The sequence below is a fragment of the Pelodiscus sinensis genome, chromosome 3 (assembly GCF_049634645.1).
Source record: "Pelodiscus sinensis isolate JC-2024 chromosome 3, ASM4963464v1, whole genome shotgun sequence".
NCBI classification, from domain to species: Eukaryota; Metazoa; Chordata; order Testudines; family Trionychidae; genus Pelodiscus; species Pelodiscus sinensis.
Window position 1 is genome coordinate 156,442,632 of NC_134713.1, and position 19,623 is coordinate 156,462,254.

General features: G+C 43.1%; 1 protein-coding gene across 4 annotated transcripts in view; it reads left to right on the top strand.

Annotated features, from left to right (window-relative positions):
• Positions 1–19,623, top strand: part of DNAH14 (dynein axonemal heavy chain 14) — a 599,282-nt gene that overhangs the window by 579,362 nt on the left and 297 nt on the right. For all 4 annotated transcript variants that reach the window (XM_075925276.1, XM_075925277.1, XM_075925279.1 and 1 more), the window contains 6 exons: positions 2,059–2,246; positions 7,321–7,517; positions 8,747–8,859; positions 11,512–11,660; positions 16,515–16,672; positions 19,211–19,357. In XM_075925276.1, the coding sequence (XP_075781391.1) occupies positions 2,059–2,246; positions 7,321–7,517; positions 8,747–8,859; positions 11,512–11,660; positions 16,515–16,672; positions 19,211–19,357 (952 nt within the window). The remainder of the gene's footprint in view (positions 1–2,058; positions 2,247–7,320; positions 7,518–8,746; positions 8,860–11,511; positions 11,661–16,514; positions 16,673–19,210; positions 19,358–19,623) is intronic.

Consider the following 19,623-nt stretch of genomic DNA (forward strand, 5'->3'; position numbering starts at 1 on the left):
AGGTGTCCGGGTTTGAACTGGACAGTCCAGTATTTGAGCTTTCTGTCCGGGAAACAAATTGAGAAAATAGAAATGTCCGGTATTTTATAATAAGATGTAATGTAGATTGTGATGTAATGTCAAGTGTGTCCGGTATTTTTGTTGAAACCCTCTGGCAACCCTACAGTTCCAGTGGGTTCTCATGGTGCCTTCTTTGGAGACCTTTGTCCCTGCAGTGGACAAATAAAGTTTTAGCCCAGCCCAGGCTGCAATGGCTGCGGTGTGGAACTCTTTGTGGCTGGACTGCTGCAGACTTGACATCAAAGCAGCACCTGGCATGTGAACAGGCTCCTCATAGGCACATGTGGGAGCCTGGCCTAGGTTCCAGCACAGTGTGTTTGCTCCATGCATGCGGTCATGCCAGGCACCTGCCCTTCCCCTCGCCAGGACCTGCCGGCTCATAGCATGGCTGAGATTGCAAATCACCGCTGACACCATGTGCCTTGCAGCAGTTTCCCTGTTCCTCCCTTAGCCTAATTCTGAGGCAATGGGATCTGGCATGATCACTGCAAGACCTGGGGTCATTTCTTACTGATGCTCACATGGAGCCACTTGCTCTGCCATTCTCTGCAAGCCAGTCTGGTGGGGAAGGTTGGGAAGCTGGAGCTGGAGCTGGTGCTTCAGCCAGAATGGGCTTTCCGCTGCACGCGGGAGGCAGTGGGGAGGGGGCTGAGTTCCCCACCTCCACCCCGCTGGGGAACGAAAGTGCAGTGATGCAGTACTTGCAGGCTTTCCCTGCTGCTGCCAACGGCCAGCCAATGACAGCATCGGGGGCGCAAAGCCAGGTAAGCATCCCCCCTCAAGCCTAGACCTCCACACCCCAATCCCCCTTTCGCCTCTCCCCTCCCCTGCAACACCTCCACATCTCCAGTTTCTGGCAAGACACCCTCCTCCAAACTCCCTCCTGCATCCTTCCTTGCTCCTGCACCTCACTCCTGGCCATACACCTACCCTCACCCTGCTCCTGCTTCCACCGTTGCTCCTGCACCCTCCCCACTCTCCCACCCCAGAGCATAAGGGGATCCACAAAATTCACTAACTCCGGAACCCCAGAAGAGTAAATCTGGCCTATGGGAAGCCCTGAACCTCAGCTTTCACTGTCCCCTCCCCTCGTCCTGTGGGGCTGGAGTGCCAAAGGTGTTGCAGTTGGAGGCCGTGAGGGTTGGGAGGCTTTGGAGTGTTTTTTTTTTTTTTTTTTGCTTCTCACTTGTGTGGTCCCCAACTGATTTTCCTGTGGGTCAGTGGTCCCCAACCCAAAAAAGTTTCCCAACCCCTGCCATATATAAAGAAAACATTGCAACCTTTTGTGATTATTTTATTTAAAATGAAGTTTGATAAACTAACAGGAGAGAGTTAAAATGCTTACTTTGTTTAATAATTTAAATTAAACCATTCTCCCTAGCTGCAGCACTAGAAAAATGGCTCAGGCATAATTATGTAATTAACAGTGAGGTTTCCATTAGCAGCTAGTGGTCCATGGAAAGGTTTGAATTGAGCAAGGTGGTCCACGGACCAAAAAGTTTGAGAACCACTCTCTTAGATTAAAATGGCAGAACTGCATTGGCACTGGGCACCAGCTGAGCTGGAAATCAGCTGATCCCTGGTTCCTTGCAGAGCACTGGTGGGAGGAGTTTTTAGAGGGGTCACACGACCCACTTCTGGACCGATCACCCTGCCCTGGAACTCCCCCTGATTGGTCACATCTGCTCTTGGGATGGTCCTATGGGGTCCAAATACATACCCCTATTGATAGAGGATGGTGGGAGAAGTTCTTAGAGGGATCACATGACACTCTTTACTTCCGGTCACGTGCCCATCTCTATCCTAGAAGTACTACCCCAAAGGGTGGGACTTCCGGTGGGAGGTGGGCATGACTAAAGAGGGTCAGGGGTGTAGCTAATGTGTCCCTATTTGGGTTCAGAAAATATGGTCACTGTACTATTAGATCATCTCCTAATGGAACTCACCTGCTCTAACAATTCCAGAATTAGATGTCTTAATCTTTTTTCCCCCCTCCAGTGGTGGAAAGAGCCAGGATGAATTAGTACTGGAAATGGCATCGGACATTCTAAGGCAGCTACCACTCACTGTAGAGGAACAAGATACAGAACTGACACCTGGAACTGAACATTCCTCCAAAATTAAAACAACACTGGGAAGCATAATGTCGGGACCCATTTGGGCTGCTCTTGCAAAAGATGCTAGAGGTCAGAACAATGGCTTACATAATGTTTAATCAGAACTTTTTATTTTCTCAGATTAATCTTTTCTTTTAAAAAAAATCCTTTTCTGCTTTTGACTTTCTACTGCACAGTTCCTCTCTTTATTCACAACATGCTTCTCACCTGTGGAATTGGGGCAGATAAGCCCTGCCCTTAAGCATGAACCACCAGAAGGTCTGCCTCTGGTGATGGAACAAGATAGTGATTCAATTTTTACTCATCATTTTGTTTTATAACTTTAATATTTATTTCTTTTCATGTAGTACCAACTTAATTGCTACTTCTGGCTTCTCTATTACTCAAACATTGAGACTTTAATCTTCTGGTTCCTCTGGGATAGCACCTATCAACTTGGTGCCCCACCACAACTGCGTCCCACACCATAGCAGTAGATAAGTTCTGCAAGATTAAAACCAAGTTCAAGAAATGATATAGGTAGCCTTTGAGTAGCTTCTGAGGGTGAGCTATGCTCTGCTGCTACAAACTGTCAACCATTGCTCTGCTAGGACATGCAGCTTAAGAGGGCAAACTATACCCTAAAGCCACAAGTTGTCAACCCCTCTCTCTGCCAGGATATAAAGGTTGGATGCAGCCCTCAGTTTGCCTAGATCTGGCCCCCTAGGCTCAGGGTCCCCTTCTCCCAACATTGGGGAGCCCGTGCTGGTGCTCCATCCCCCCTGCTGTCCCTTTGGGGGCTGCAGCGCACAAAATATATTAGGCTAGGCCCCCTAGGTTCTGGTGTGGAAGGGGTATGTGGGGAGTGTCTTTCTTCTCAGTCAGGGGCCACATTGAGGGGTTTTTTTCTACTTCTCACTTGCATGCGGCCCCAACTGATTTTTCTGTGGGTCAGTGGCCCCCAACCCAAAAAAGGTTCCCCACCCCTGTATGAGACAGACAGCTGTGCTGGAGCCATGACTCGCATCTTGAACCACAACTCCACAAGAGAAAACTTAATCAGTAACATGAGATCAGTAACCCCTCACAACCTATTTGGGGAATTCTTGCAAAAGCAAGAGCCCCCATATGTCAAACAGACACAAGTAAGCATACCTTTTCTTAAAGGAGCAGTTTATACTGTGAATGAGCAAACAAGCTAAAAATAAAAAATCACTTGATTGTGACAGCTACCCCCCAAAATCTGTGCATTTGTGATTCTGGGATAAGTTTTTGTACCTGTTTCTCCTCTACCTTCTCACCTCGAGGGAATGTTTACAGAGGACTTCATTCTCCTATTCAGAGACTCTCAGTGTTTGAAATCAGACTCACTAGCCCTATCCCCACTTTGCACTATGTCTGGGCATGAAGATAAATCTGTTATTTCTGTGATGCACTGCCTTAGCCTGCAGTGTAATGGGAATTGTGCCTGTCTGACTTTCAGTCCCCAAACCCTTGCTATGTCAGGAAAAGGGACTTAAAGTCTGATGATGGAAAGGTGTCTCTTTCTCTGCCCTTCCGCTGCTCCAAAGGCTGATGGATAGAAGGAGTGCTGACCAGCACATGGTGACTAAGGGTATGTCTACACTACCCCGCTAGTTCGAACTAGCGGGGTAATGTAGGCATACCGCAATTGCAAATGAAGCCCAGGATTTGAATTTCCCGGGTTTCATTTGCATAAGCGGGACGCCGCCATTTTTAAATCCCCGCTCGTTCGAACCCCGTGCCGCGCGGCTACACGCGGCACGAACTAGGTAGTTCGAACTAGGCTTCCTAGTTCGAACTACCGTTACTCCTCGTGGAGTTCCAATGACAAACGCCAAAGGTATTGCTCCAGGGCAAGCCTCAACTCCCAATCCCTGGGGTATGTTCACAACAGAGTGGGATGCACCCTGTCACGGCTGTTCTCCACTCTGGCACGCCAAATGCAGAAGGTGGGGGCCCACAAGAGACATTAAATACCTTGCCTCTACAAGATTCTGCTTAAAAATCTCCCTGGGGTTGCAGATTCCCTGGCCTTTGGAGATAAGCTGCTACCATCAAGTGTAAGAAAACCCTTTTGCTTAAACCCAGGAAGAAGTGTTTGAACTTCTTCCAGAGGGGTCCCCACCAAGTTCTTTTACAAGAGAGCTTGAAGGGAAAAAAATAGAGAGAGAAAACAAACTGCAAGTCTGAAGCTGACCTCTCCGTTTTAGGCATGCATATACAGACCTCCTGTTCCTTTCCAGGACACAAAAATCAAATAATCGCCTTAAAAGGGTGATTTGATTAAAAAACAAAATGATAAACTTGAGAAAGCATACTTGGTTGCTAGGTGTTACAGAGCGACTGAGAAAAGAACAGATTTAAAACACAGAGAAAAATGGTATCTCTGAGTATAGCTTAGATATAGTAACTGGGGTGGGGGGTGCACATGGACTTAGCACAGATAAGTTTAACCAAACAACAAAACAAATCTGTGTTTCAAGGTCCAGTCCATTTACATGCCTAGTATTCCTTGTAGGCATGGTAGTTCTGGTTCAATTAATCTTGTTTCCCCAAGCTCTTAGCCTAATGCTGTGAAAAAGTGTGAGTTGACACCCAGGTGGTGGCTCTGCAGATGTCATTTAGAAGTATGTTTTTAAGGAAGGCTATGGCTGCTCTATTGCTCTGGTGGAGTAGGCTCATACTGTTTTTGGAGACTCCCAATTGAATATGGTGTATATGAGATGGATGCATTCTGATATCCATTTGGATAGTCTCTCTTTAGAGATGGGCATGCCTTGAGATCTCTCTGTGGATGAAACAAAGCATGAATTGAGTATGCTTTCTCAAGTTTATCTTTTTGTTTTTTAATCAAATCACCCTTTTAAGGCGATTATTTGATTCTTGTGTCCTGGAAGGGAACAGGAGGTCTGTATATGCATGCCTAAAACGGAGAGGTCTCAGACACTCAATTCAGATATACCATATTATCTACAGTAAATGCAGATCTAGTGAATCTCCCTCTACTGAGCATGACTACTACTTCATAATCACCTAAGTTGGAACACCCAGAAACACTCCTCGAAGAAGAAAAGGTTACTCACCTTGTGCAGTAACTGAGGTTCGTCGAGATGGTTCTCCCCCATGGATGCTCCACCATCCACCCTTCTGCTTCAGAACTTCAGTTCTGCACAAGGTGAGTAACCTTCTCTGTTGGAATTAGTTCCACCATCTGTTTCGGTGACAATTAATAATAACTGGTTCTTCTACACAGCTTTACATCAGTAGATCTCTCAGTGCTTTACATAGGAGGTAAGCATCATTCTCTCCATTTTATAGAGGAACAACTGTAATAAAAAATACTTGTTGGCATATTTAACAAGCTCATGAGTCCCCACTTATGTTTCAGTCCCAAAGTATTTCAAGTTTATCTGAGCTCCACCTCTTGATCTTAGGCAATGATTTGTTTGAAAGAGTTTAACAAAATAGAAAATGTAACAATAAATAAATTCTAAATCTGATGCTGTTGGACTTATATCTGTGCGGTTTTTTTCCAATGAGAATAATAATTTTTTTAAAAGCCTGTCAAGGCTGTTCCCCTCTCAGGCACTTTGAGTGCCCACAAGAAACTTTACAATTCTTTATGACTATGGGCTTCTGTTTAAAAACTCACAAAGTCATAAATTCCCTGGTCTTGGATTGGTATTGCTGTCACCATCCAAATGCAAAATCCCCTTTGAGAATCCAGGAAGGCGCATTTAGGAATTCCTCCCTGTAGAGTACCCTCAAGCTCTTTAACCCTCCTCCTGGAGAGAGCTTAAATAAACTGTAGTTTTTTGTAATAGCTGACCTTGCAGTCCTAGGCAGATGTACACAGAACCTCCTGCCTTCTAGAATAGAGGAATCAGATCATGGTCTGATAAAAGTAATTTTTATTAACAAAACAAAGAAAACATACTTTGTGAAATATTATTTGGTTGCTAGGTGTTACACAGTAACTGAAAAAAAGCAAGATTAAAACAGAGAATTGCTTCTCTAAGATTCAGCTTGGAGAGTTATAGTGTAACAGAGGGAGTGCTTAGCACAGGGAAGTCCAACAAACCCAAAAATAAAGAAAATAACGTGATTGTGTCTAACTAAACATTCCAACATGTTCTACTCACATATTTGTTGTTCCAAGGTTTATTCCTTCCTTAGGCAGTGATGTCTCTCGATATTCCATGCCTTGCTCCCTGGCTCAATTCATGACTCCCAGCACTGCTCTAGTCACACCAAAGATTGGCACAGAAAGATCATTGCTTCCATTTAAAAAACACACACTCTGTTTTCATTGGCTTTTCTGGCTTCCTGCCAACTCACTTCCTGTTTCCCTAGCATTCCTGGAGACTGTCTAGAACCCTCCATCTATGGTTTTAATCCTTACAGGCAATTCAATTAAATGACTAGCTGGATGTCCAGAAAAGGATAGTACCCCTCCCATTCATCACAAATCCCAAACCTGAAGTCCATATTCACTAAATTAGGCAGACTTCCCAGTAATTTCAGTTGTAATATTGTCCAAGTAAAGATTAAGCAAGTGTTGAGCAAAGATTTCAGGATTTGCACTATTAATAGTTAAGAGAAATTAAAAAACATGAATTAAATCAAATTCCTCTCCTAGAATTATGCTGCTAGATTTGAGAAAGTCTATACATTTGGCAATTGGCATATTTAACATTAACTGCTTGGTCTAACATATTGAGCATATTGGTCTCAGATAATTTTCCATGGTACTGTTTACTATGGAAGCCAAATTCACAAAAGTGAATACACCGGGAAATATTTTTTTTCCTTCTTTGCTGAAAAAGAGAAGTCAATTACCTTGCCTTGTTTAAGTGAGAAACACACAGCATTGAGACAAAAAATGACTCAGACATTCTGAGTGTCATTACTTCAAACCTGCCTTTGGCTGATAGAAGAAAGAGTTTTGATACAAAAATTAATGCCTTTAATTCTCTTCCACTACATTGTATGGAACAAAGTGGCTTTTCCCTAACTCAGTATAGAAACAAAATTAAGACAATATTTGCAAAAACCTGAATGTCATGATAATGAGCAGCTCCTCCTTACTTCTCATTGAGAGGAAAGCTCCAACTGATATTGCTGCTTTTTCCTTTATCAGGACATGATCCTTTTATCAATTCAGCTTTGCTAACTGTTCTTCGCCAGGAGATCGATCGATTTAATCATTTATTGTCTGTAATAACCATGTCACTGCATTCACTTCAACAAGCTATGAAGGGGGAGATTATCCTCACTACAGGGTTAGAAGAACTTCATAACTCAGTTTTGAAGTCCAAGGTGCCTGAATTCTGGCAGGTAAGATTAAATTCACTTAGTTTACATATGCAGATTTCCATCCATCCATCCAGCTAATTATAAGCACTGAGGGACTCTTCCATACAGGCTTTTAATAGAGGATGATTCAACTCAGGAAGCTCCCTGAAATTGTGCCTTTTTTTTTAAATTTAAACGAAAGAATTTGTGTGAAAATTTTTCACTTTCTTCCTTTTTTCCACTGAATTAAATAAAATTACTTATGTCTAAGAGTCTCTTTATATTATGTTTGTGTTTGTTGTGTGAGGGTTGGTTTTGTCTTTGTTTTATGATTGTTTTTTTTTTTTTTTTTTTTTTTTTTTTTTTTTTTTTTTTTTTGCTGATTTAACTATTTCAAACTTGGAAAAGTCACAAAGTGGCCGAAAAATGAAACTCTCTAGCTCTGCCACTGTAACTTTGCAACAGTTGGGGAAAGCTTTAAAAATTATATTTTCTAGAGTTACAGTTTCATTTTCTTTTTGTCGCTTTATAAGTTTGCCAGGGTTGAAGCAGCTTTGAAAAGGCAAAATGGGAAAAAAAAGTCAAATTAAAAATCCTGACATTTTCCATTTTATTGCACTCACTGGCATAAAAGAAAAAATGAGGAAAAGGGAATAAGACATTGAAATTTGATAAACTGAAAAAAATTAAAAATTGTTCCACTTTTGAATCCTGGGAAATTTTAAAAAATTATAATTTTAGAATTTTTTGCAAAATTGTTCTGGTTTTTGAACCTTCAGTGACACAACTGATCTTTTCACATACGAGTCTAGAGCACAAAGTAAGCGTGGTGATATGCTCACAGTTCAAATGCTTACACAGACTGATATAATGTGGCATTTTACTTTTTGAGGAAACCCATATCACAAGTACATGGAAATACTGGTAGATTTGTTATTGGTACATTTGTTTTTGTTTTCTTTTTGAGCATATGTTTTCTGAATGTTAGCACTTTGGAAGATTTTTGTCTCTTATTTAATTTGATATTTTGTAGTCTATGGAATGACATCCTTTAGTGGAGATTAAAGGGCGTTTCATAGTGAGCACTATTAAAAATGTGTGGGTTGTTTCTGAGTGTTTTTTCAAAAAGGCTTGTAATCTACATTTTCTTCATTGCTACTTTTCAGGCAGTGACTCCCTTCTGTAGTGTAGTTCCAGTTTATAAACTGACAGTAGCAGTATTTGTTTTTTTCCCGAAAATGAAATTCTGCTTTTTCTGTCATTTGCGACAGCCATATTCCTATATGTCAGTTAAGTCTTTGGGATCATGGATCGATGACCTTATTGTACGAGTGAATTTCTTTGCAGTTTGGGCAAGCCAGGCCATCACCAGCATACAGTTAAGGTAAAGTGAAACATGACAAAATAAACAGTAAAAGTAAAGGGGAAAATAGTAATCACATTAAAATTCTAGATGGAACTCTAAACCAAATAGGGTATGTCTACACTACCCCCCTAGTTCGAACTAGGGGGGTAATGTATGCATACCGAACTTGCTAATGAAGCCCGGGATTTGAATTTCCTGGGCTTCATTAGCATAAAGCCGGCGCCGCCATTTTTAAAAGCCGGCTAGTGCGAACCCCGTGCCGCGCGGCTACACGCGGCACGGGCTAGATAGTTCGGATTAGGCTTCGTGGAACGAGGTGTACAGATAGTTCGGATTAGGAAGCCTAATCCGAACTATCTAGTCCGTGCCGCGTGTAGCCGCGCGGCACGGGGTTCGCACTAGCCGGCTTTTAAAAATGGCGGCGCCGGCTTTATGCTAATGAAGCCCGGGAAATTCAAATCCCGGGCTTCATTAGCAAGTTCGATATGCATACATTACCCCCCTAGTTCGAACTAGGGGGGTAGTGTAGACATACCCATACTTAGGATGAGAGAAACCTCCCCCCACCCCCACCCCCCCCACACACAGGCTCTCTTTCTGAGGATCCCCTAGCATAGGAAACATGGCTGGGGACATGAGCATATTCCTAAGTCCCTCCCCTATGCCCAAAGCCCCGACTCTGCCCTACATCCCCTTTCCTTCCCCTCCCCTTCAATCCCTACTCTCCCACAAAAGCCCAGAGCATACCCAGTATGGAAGAGTGCTCGAGGCAATCAGGCAGCACAGCTGCAGCACCTTCAAAACTCTGCTGCTTCAGGTGATGCGGAGGCCATGCTCTCAGTCTGATGCTCCAATCAGGCAGTGTGTCCACAGCATCCCCCTCCCCTGCTCCGATGCTCTGTGTGGCTGGGAGGCTCCGTCACCACACTCCCAGTCCTGGCTGCACCAGGCTGCATGGTCTGAGCACTGAATGGGCAGCACAGCTCTAACGCCAGCTGCTGAGTCCCTGCTGGAGGCTGGACAGTCAGCCCAGTAGACCAGCTAGGGTCAGAGCACTGCAGAACAGTAAGTGGGGTCTGGCCTGGGGTGGAGCATGAGCTGATCCATGGCAAGCTGTATGGAGAGGCACAGTCTTCCCTTGCTTACTATACCCATCTCCCAAGATGAGGAGTGTGTCAGGATTGGACCACAGTATGTAGTGCTATGCAGTTTCTAGTTAATGCTGCTGAGCCATAGGGCAGTGTGGGGAGGATGACATAATTTAGACAGCCCCCTCCCTCTCCCGGAGCAATCTGGATTCAGAAGGCCACAAAGGGTAGTTATGCTGTATTATTAATTTATTATTATTTGTATTATCATTGTGCCTAAGAGTCCCAGTCATGTGCCAGGATCCCATTGTGCTAGGTGCTGAACAAGCACAGAAAAAGGCAGTCCCTGCCCCAAAGAGCATATAGTCTAAGAGTCAAGACTGTAGGTAGATACAGAGACTGATAGGGAGTACAGGAAAAAAAGTTAGATAATATTGCTCAGCATGATAGGCCGTGGTCTCAGCACAACTGTTGTCATTTTTTTGTTGATCTCAAGGGAAAGAGAGTTATAAGTAGGGTTTAGAAGGAGGATAGGAGAATTAGAAAAACTTATAAAACAACAAAAGACAGGACTATGCAGCACTTTAAAGACTAACAAGATGGTTTATTAGGTGATGAGCTTTTGTGGGCCAGACCCACTTCTTCAGATCAAATTGTGGAAGAAAATTGGCATGACCATATATACCAAAGGGATACAATAAAAAAAAGTGAACACGTAAAACTGACAAATCAGATTTTAGAACGGTGGGGGGGAGGGGGAGAGGAGGTTAGTGTCTATGAGATAATGATATTAGGGGTGATCATTATCTCATAGACACTAACCTCCCCCCTTTGTCCCCTCCACCCATTCATGCCAATTTTTTTCCACAATTTGATCTGAGGAAGTGGTTCTGGCCCACGAAAGCTCATCACCTAATAAACCATCTTGTTAGTCTTTAAAGTACTGCATAGTCCTGTCTTTTGTTTCAGCAAGACCAGACTAACACAGCTACATCTCTATTATAAAACAACAAATAGTCTTACCTACATACAATACATACGTGTTTTGTTAGTTTTTAAGGTGCTGCAAGACTATTAGTTGTTTTATAAGTTTTTCCAGTTGCAGACTAACTCGGCTACCCCTCTGAAGAGAATTAGTTTTGCAAATGTTTATGGGAGCTTTTCCCAAGAATGGGAGTCAGCATGAGAGAAAGAATGAAAGGTGTTTGTTTGAAAACTGAACCATTGAGTACCCTTACCTTGCTTGGAAGAGAGGATATGCATAAGAAATGTTGGTGGTCCTAGCTCTTAGAGGCATTCTTGAAAAGACTCACAGACAGATGGAGAAAAAAAGACACAAACTCTCTCACACATACAGTACATATGATTTGTTGCAGTCTTACTGCTCATGGTCAGCCATTCATTTGTTAATTTTATGTGTTTTATCTAACAGTGTTTAGAAAATTTGCTAGGGAATTTATATACCTTTAAGAATAATGACAAAGAAAGGTTTTGTTTTCATACAAGTGAGATAGTTTTGCTGCTTTTTGAGGGTGTGTTTAAAAAGCCTGCTTAAAGTATGAATTACACTTTTAAAAAACAGGTATAACAACATAATGATGCTTCAGAAACAAGCCAAACCAGCTGGGATCTCATTTTCATCACCAACTGGCGAGAAACCCAATATATCCACCAACAGCATTCAAGGACATCCCAGCCGCTTTTGGCTTTCAGGTTTTTTTTTCCCACAAGGTACACTAGTAAATAGTCATCAATAATGAATAGTGACTTGTAATTATTTCTTCTTCAATCTTCTGTTCTGTCTTGCAACTGTATTGTTGGTGGGAGGAGGAGGGTTGCCTAGAGGCAGAAAAAAGGTTCTCTCTTTTTGGGGCAATTTCTCTTCTGTTTTTGCAGAAAATCATATCAAAACTAGGACTGTTTCCCAATCTGTTTAGAAGTAACACTTGGTTTTTATTTAATTTATATCTTGATTTTTGGCTGACCACCTAGTTTCAATGCTACTTTCCTCGTTAATCAGAAGAACTTATTTTGCAAAAGATTGGTTAGTTGATGCTTCCTTAAATCTGCCTGGATTAGACTGTTACTTTTCAGCAAAGATTTTTTTTTAAGGCAGTCCAAGGTTTGTGAGTGTTTTATAGATCACAAAAATAAGACTGTGGATTATATAAAAAACTGGCTATCCATCATGATTCCCTTTTCGGGTATATGTTATATTTAAATACTTCCAAAATGGTATTGCACAGTTTGGGCATATAACCTGGGGGCTGTGTCTAGACTGGCCAGTTCTTCCGGAAAATCAGCCGCTTTTCTGGAAAAACTTGCCAGCTGTCTACACTGGCCGCTTGAACTTCCGCAAAAGCACTGACTTCCTACTGTAAGAAATCAGTGCTTCTTGCGGAAATACTATGCTGCTCCCGTTCAGGCAAAAGTCCTTTTGTGCAAAATTTTTGCGCAAAAGTGACAGTATAGACAGCTCAGATTTGTTTTCCGCAAAAAAGCCCCGATTGTGAAAATGGCGATCGGGGCTTTTTTGCAGAGAAGCGTCCGTGCCAATCTAGACGCTCTTTTCCGAAAATGCTTTTAATGGAAAACTTTTCCGTTAAAAGCATTTTCGGAAAATCACGCCAGTCTAGACGTAGCCTTGTTGTTTTCATGTACTGATTAATTGTTGATCTCATAGTGGTACCCATCACTGAATTAACTGCTAACAAACATCAGGGCTACTCAGTTATTGAACCATGATATGGCATCAATAGCATTTCTCACTGCATACTGCACCTGCTCTCCTCATACAAATTGAAGTTTAAATTACTCGAAAAAATATTGACTGTGGGAGGAAGGCTTAGGGCAGGTGTGGCCAATCTGTGGCTCTTCTGGATTAATATGCTGCTCCTTGCTTAGGCACTGACTCGCGGGCTGCAGCTACCGGTGCCTACTTTCCAGTGCTCAACTTCTGGCTCCATCTCCTCCTCTAAGGCTACGGCTACACTGTAGCCTTCTTCTGGAAAAGCTTATGCAAACGAATCGTGGCATAGAAAATCGCCGTGCTTCATTTCCATAATTAATTAGCAGCCACTTTTGCGCAAAAAACCCTCTTGCACAAGAGCCATTCTTCATTTTTTCAGGAAGAACGGCTCTTGCGCAAGAGGGGGTTTTTGTGCAAAAAGGAGCTGTCTACACAGCTCCTTTTTGCGCAAAAGCAGCTGCTAATTAATTATACAAATGTAGCACAGTAATTTTCCATGCCACACTTCATTTGCATAAGCTTTCCAGAAGAAGGCTACCGTGTAGCCATAGCCCAAGTGAATTGCACCCTCGCTTCTTCCCCCCCACCACAGAACCTCCTGAGTGACATGAAACAGCTGATTGCAGTGGCCAAGAGGCAGGAGAAGGAACAGAAGGCACTGATCAGTGGAGGTGCTGGTGAGCAAAAGATACCAGGGACGGGAGAGGAGGCACCTGATGGGGACTGCTGACAAATTACTATAGCTCTTTGGTCATGTACACTGGTAAACTGTGGCTCCTTCTCAGGCTCAGATTGGCAACACTTGGCTTAGGGGGTTAGAATAAGCAACAGTTTCTTAAGATGAATAGGGGTAATACATTATTTGCCAAGGACAAATTATAAACCAAACTTGCAACTGCTCTGTGCTGATGTCTGTCATTTTAGATGGAGTATCCAGCATTATATGACTTCTATGCATGAGTACACTCACAAAAAATGGTCTGAGTTATGAGGATACCAGAGTGAACACATCTCTTTAAGTTATTTTATTTCTACTCAACAAACTGTGTTAATATAGGGCTAGATCTAAAAAGGGAGACTTAGCATCAGTGTTGCAATGCCTAATGTTTAGGTATCCTCTGCCACCTAGTGCTATCCACAGCCATCTGCATAAAGCAGCCAAGTACAATGTATGGAAATGTCTACAAATCTGTCACAGATTGTGTTATTTTTTATGAGCAATACCCAGCCTCTAAGTCAGGAGTGGGGAACCTCAGACCCAGGGTCCAGATGTGGCCCCCCCCCCCCCAGCTTGCCTGGATCCAGGCACCAAGGCCCAGGGCTCCCTTCCAGCATTGGGAAGCCTGTGCTGGTACTCCAGCCCACTCCACTGTGGGGCTGGAACACACAAAATCTACAAGCCTGAGCCTCCGTAGGCTCTGGTGTGCAAGGGGAATGTATTCTCTGTCTCAGTCAGGGGCTACTGAGGGTATGTCTAGACTACATGGCTCCATCGCCGGAGCCAAATAGATGAGGTTTCTAGACATAGGGAAATGAAGCGGCAATTTAAATAATCGCTGCTTTAGTTACATCAAAATGGCTGCCACGCTGTGCTGATCAGCTGTTTGGCAGCACAGTGCGGTAGTCTGGACACTCCACAGTCGACAAGGTAGAGGGAAGCCCTTGTCAACCGCCCTGTTATGCCTCACGGAATGAGGTTTACCAGGGCGGTCGACAAGGGCTTCCGTTGTCGCCCGCAGAGCATCCAGACTACCGCGCTGTGTTGCCAAACAGCTGATCGGCACAGTGCGGCAGCCATTTTGATGTAAATGAAGCAGCGATTATTTAAATCACTGCTTCATTTCCCTTTTTCGAGTACACTAATCTACATGGCTCCATCAACAGAGCTATGTAGTTTAGATGTACCCTAAGGGTGCTTTTTCTGATTTTACTGTGGGGCAGTAGCCCTGACCCAAAAAAGGTCCCCCACCCCTGTACAAAGACAGTGGGGCTCCAGCTTCAGTACTGATGTAATGAAAACTGCATAACAATGTACATTTCTGTAATTCATTGTTTATTGCCCATATCTTGGCCATGACTTTTATTAAAAGTATCCATGCCAAAAATTTTACCCTTATGCATTGATGCCTAATTTAAGATGGTGAAAGGCAACGAACTTGAACTTGGTGGTCGAATCATCCCTTTCAGGCAAAAGATGATGATGGAAATGGTGACACCAATGCCCATTACTCTAATGGGTAGGGGACTCATTCAGGATCTGGGAGACCTAAGATGATTCAGAGCAGTGATTTGAACTTAAGTGGCACTCTTAACACTAGATTACAAATAGGCATTGCTCTAACTCATCTGTCCTGTGTGGGAATTGATCTGAGGAGTCTCTGATTAGGCAGCATGGGAGGAAAGGGAAGGCCTTGACTGATGATCACATGAGGGTTTAGCTGCCAGCCAGCATTGCATTATCAGGATTTTAACAGCTTTGTTTATGCACACTAGCAGATATTTAGGTGCCAAAAGGACTTTACATGCCTATAGAGCTAGACAACAACTAAACAGGGGTTTTGAGGAGCTAAATGTCACTTTTAATTTGGCAGTTAGGTGTACATAGTGCATTGTGGCTTTGTCACTAAGTAAAAAATGTGCTTAAGGTGCTGATCAGCTTAGTAAGTGGTTAGGGGTTACCTCCACAAAGGAATGAAGTACCTAACTGCCACTTTAGGCAACTACATCTAACTCTTAAGCACCACTGAAATCCTCAAAAAAAAATCAAAAGTTTTTGTCAGCAGTCCTTCACACACCTAAAATTTGTGCTGATGGGCATGTCCTGTCTCTGCCAAAGTTGCTTATGCCCAAGCCTTGGCAGGATTCTCAAACTAGGCATTCTCCTCCCTGCTTAGATAAGGCCACAACAAAGTATTAGATGGACTGTGCATGTCTACATGCATCTGACGAAGTGGGTCTTTGCCCACGAAAGCTTATGCTCCTACACTTCAGTTAGTCTATAAGGTGCCACAGGACTCTTCGTCGCTTGTGCATGTCTGTGTCCAGCTTGTTAGCATACTCACCCATGATAACATCCCCATCTGCCAGAATCAGCGTAGTGTTGAGAGTGGCACCTAAACCAGGCAATACTTAAATTCAGGCAAAGGTTCATGGCTCGGAAGGCCAAGTTGACACTGCATAAGTCCCAGTCCTCTGGTCAGCTAGCTTCCCTATGTTGTATAGAGCACCTGTCTGGCCACTTTGGAGTTGAGGATTACACACAGTGGCAGGATACTTAAAAGTTAAGAATTATGATGCCTGACTTTCTTTCTGCATTTAACCCAAAAATAATATTCAAAATGTAATTTAATTCGTGCACAGAGCAAAGCCCTAGCACTGAGCTGGAAATGTATTAACTCATCGTTAAAATTCTTAATTTTTGATATGTGAACCAGGGGAAAAAACTTGACTTTCCAATTCCAGAATGTTAGGGTGGAAGAAGGGAGAGATTATACTTTTCACTACAGCATATTTACTTTACAGATTAGCTTTAATTTCAACATCATTGTGCGATGACAATCACGGGATGATGTGATACCCATTTTCAGAGCATTTAGTTTGGTAATGGCATAACAAATAGTGATAGAAATGTAGCCGTGTTAGTCTGGGGTAGTTGAAGCAAAATGCAGGACAATGTAGCACTTTAAAGACTAACAAGATCTAATAAACCATCTTGTTAGTCTTTAAAGTGCTACATTGTCCGGCATAACAAATGTGAGCCTTAAAATAAATTTAGCTCTTGTCTTAAATACACTTCCTGTTTTGGTACTAGAATGTTGTGTATTTTATTCCTGCAGGGTTTCTTACTGCTGTGCTTCAGGACTATGCACGTCAAAATGGAATCTCAGTAGATTCTCTTACTTTTGGCCATAGCCTGCTTCCCACAAGTCATGAGGAGGAGAGCAAACTCATAGCAGTTAAAAGAAAACAAAATATAATACAGACTGCTTTTAAGGTAAGACTCCTAATAGCATCTAGAAAACAAACTGTAAATGTGGCAGAAACCAAGGTTAATGATAAAACAGAGGTTTGTCACTTGGTAACTAGTTTGTTCTGCTACAGTTTCGTTCTTTCCCACCCCCAATATTTAAGTTGACCTTTCTTGTTTTTATTTATATACCATAAAACTCATACACCATGAGGCTATGGACCTGAAACAAACTAGAAAACACCACTCAAACGTTGTCCCATTTAGGTGTTACAATTCATTGGCAGAAAATCAAAGGTAAAACCTTCATTTAATTCCCGCATATACAGAACATGCCAGTACCTTCTCTGCTAGAAGGGCCCTGTTAGACTCTCAAACTGAGGTCAGGGCAACTGGGAATGCATTTCTGACAGTAGACACCAACAAAATTTTAAGACAAGAAATGCAGCCATAAGGAACAGATGGGCGGGGGGGAGGAGAGGGGACAGAAATTCGTATTTAAGTGGGTAAGGAGCAATGTACTTTGCTACCTTTATGCAATTTACTGAAAACAAGTCCACTCAAAGGGTTAATGTATCTAATGCAGTAGTCTCTTAGTTCTACTGTCTTATTTACTAAACCCTAACTTGGCAGCTCTAGTTTGTGATAATAGCTTGGGGGCCCTATTGCGCTACTATAAAAACAGAAAGGCTACGTCTAGACTACATCCCTTTTTCGTAAAAGGGATGTAAATTAGATGTATCGCAATTGCTAATGAAGCGGGGATTTAAATCTCCCCTGCTTCATTAGCATAAAAATGGCTGCCGCTTTTTTTCCTGCACAGAGCTTTGTTGGAAAAAAGCGCCAGTCTAGACGCTGATTGTGCGGAAAATAAAGCATCTTTCAGAAAAGGCTTTATTTTCCGCACGATCAGCGTCTAGACTGGCGCTTTTTTCCGACAAAGCTCCGTGCCAAAAAAAGCGGCAGCCATTTTTATGCTAATGAAGCGGGGGAGATTTAAATCCCCGCTTCATTAGCAACTGCGACATGTCTAATTTACATCCCTTTTACGAAAAAGGGATGTAATCTAGATGTAGACAGACAGTCCACTCCCTGAAGACTTTACTGTCCCTTAAAACAAGAACAAGCAGCAACAGAAACGACTAGTACGTTATATAGAGTTATGTTTGGAACTACCTGCTCTCTTCCACCTTTGTAACCACCACCCAGGCGGATTTGAACCCGAGACCTCTGAAGTGGAGTATGGGAGCCTCTACCCTCTGAGCTAAAAGCCAGCTGGCTCCCAGCCCATGCTGTAGAGGTCTCTTGAGGTTAGCTGTTGCTGTGGGCTACGTACCACTTGCATTGCTCAGTAACCACACTAGGTGTGTGGGTTAGTTTCACACACTTTAAAGTAACCTTGGACTTACTTCCTACTTGAAGAAGGAAAACAAGTTCAAGCCAAACGATACCCCTCCTGGATTTGGCATTCTGCTTATATTTTATTTTTAAAGGAAACTGCTACTCCTGCTCTTTTGGAGTACACTATCCTCAGGCTATAGCCATCATGCAGCTAACAGGATCTGAAGGATTTTCATTCATAAGAGCCACATGTACAGAAAGGGGGATGAGGAAATTTGGAGGCAGTAGCATCTGTTACTTTATTCATCCCTTTAAAAATAAATTAGTTACGATATAGGTTGTTCTTTAGAGCAGCGGTTCCCAAACACCGGGCCATGGACTGGGGTTGGGCTGCAGCAGCTCTGGGGGTTGGAGCATGCCGCCCAGCACCTCCCTTCCCACCATGGCTGCTGGGAGAGGCATGTGTACTGCACTGCCTCTCAGCCAACCAGCACTGGGCAGGAGCAGGGTCATCTAACACAGAAGAGTCATTCGCTGATCAGTGGGAGGCCACACAGAACCCAGCTTAGAGCACCAAGCAGCAGCACTCAGCTGGGAGGCAAAAAGGCTAGGTGAGAGAGGCGGGGCAGGCACCAGGGGCTCTAGTACTGGGGAGCTCTATGAGGTGGAGCAAATATTGGTGACTGGCACAGGGAGGGGACTCGGGGGAGGAGGTTGGGTGCAGTAGGGCTCTGGAAACAGGAGGCTGGTATGGGGGGGGGGGTTGAGTGCAGGGGACTTGGGTCAGTGGCTGGGTTAGGAATGGCATTAGGAGGGGTTTGGAGCCAGGGTGAACCCAGCTCCCAGAACTGTTGCAAACAGCTGGCTTCTGCTGCCTGCCATATGGCAACTGCCAGAGCTGATGCTGGCTGTTTGCTGTGGCTTTGGCAGACCAGTAACATTTTATTTGCATAATGAATATGCAAATAAAATGTTACTGGTTCATCAAAAGTTTGTGAATGGGTTAGCCAGTCAGTGGTATAAAAAAGATTGGGAACTACTGCTTCAGTGTAAGACAGTACTTAAGACTCCTTTATAAGCAGGTGACATCTCATTAAATGATAGGCGCCTGAGTATTACGAATACATGTAAAAACACTTGACATACTTTAAAATGTCATCAGAATATTTAAGGTTTCTCTACTCCACAATATATAATCTACATATTTGTCTCTGTCTAATCTAGGGATCTCCCCCACCTGAACATGGTGTTGTAGTTTTTGGTTTATATATAGATGGTGCACGATGGAATCCTACTACATCTGTGCTAGAAGAACCCTTTCTTTCTGACCGATTTTATTCACTCCCTGAAATGGTGTTTTTACCACAACAGGTAAGAGCTAAGATTCTGATGTAGGTTTTGTTAGATTTGTTTGCAGATGCCATATATATATGTTTTTATGATTTCATTTTGGGCAGCCTATGGAAAATACCAATAACCTCTTCCAGTAGTTCTTGCTCGGGTAAAATGTACTGTGCTCAGTGGAAATGTTGCATGACTAAAAACTGGAGCTGATCCCTGACTCAGCTAAGAAAAAGGCAACACTTAGTACTAGTCTCACTACCTTAGAAACTAAGATCCCCTAACCAAACACATTT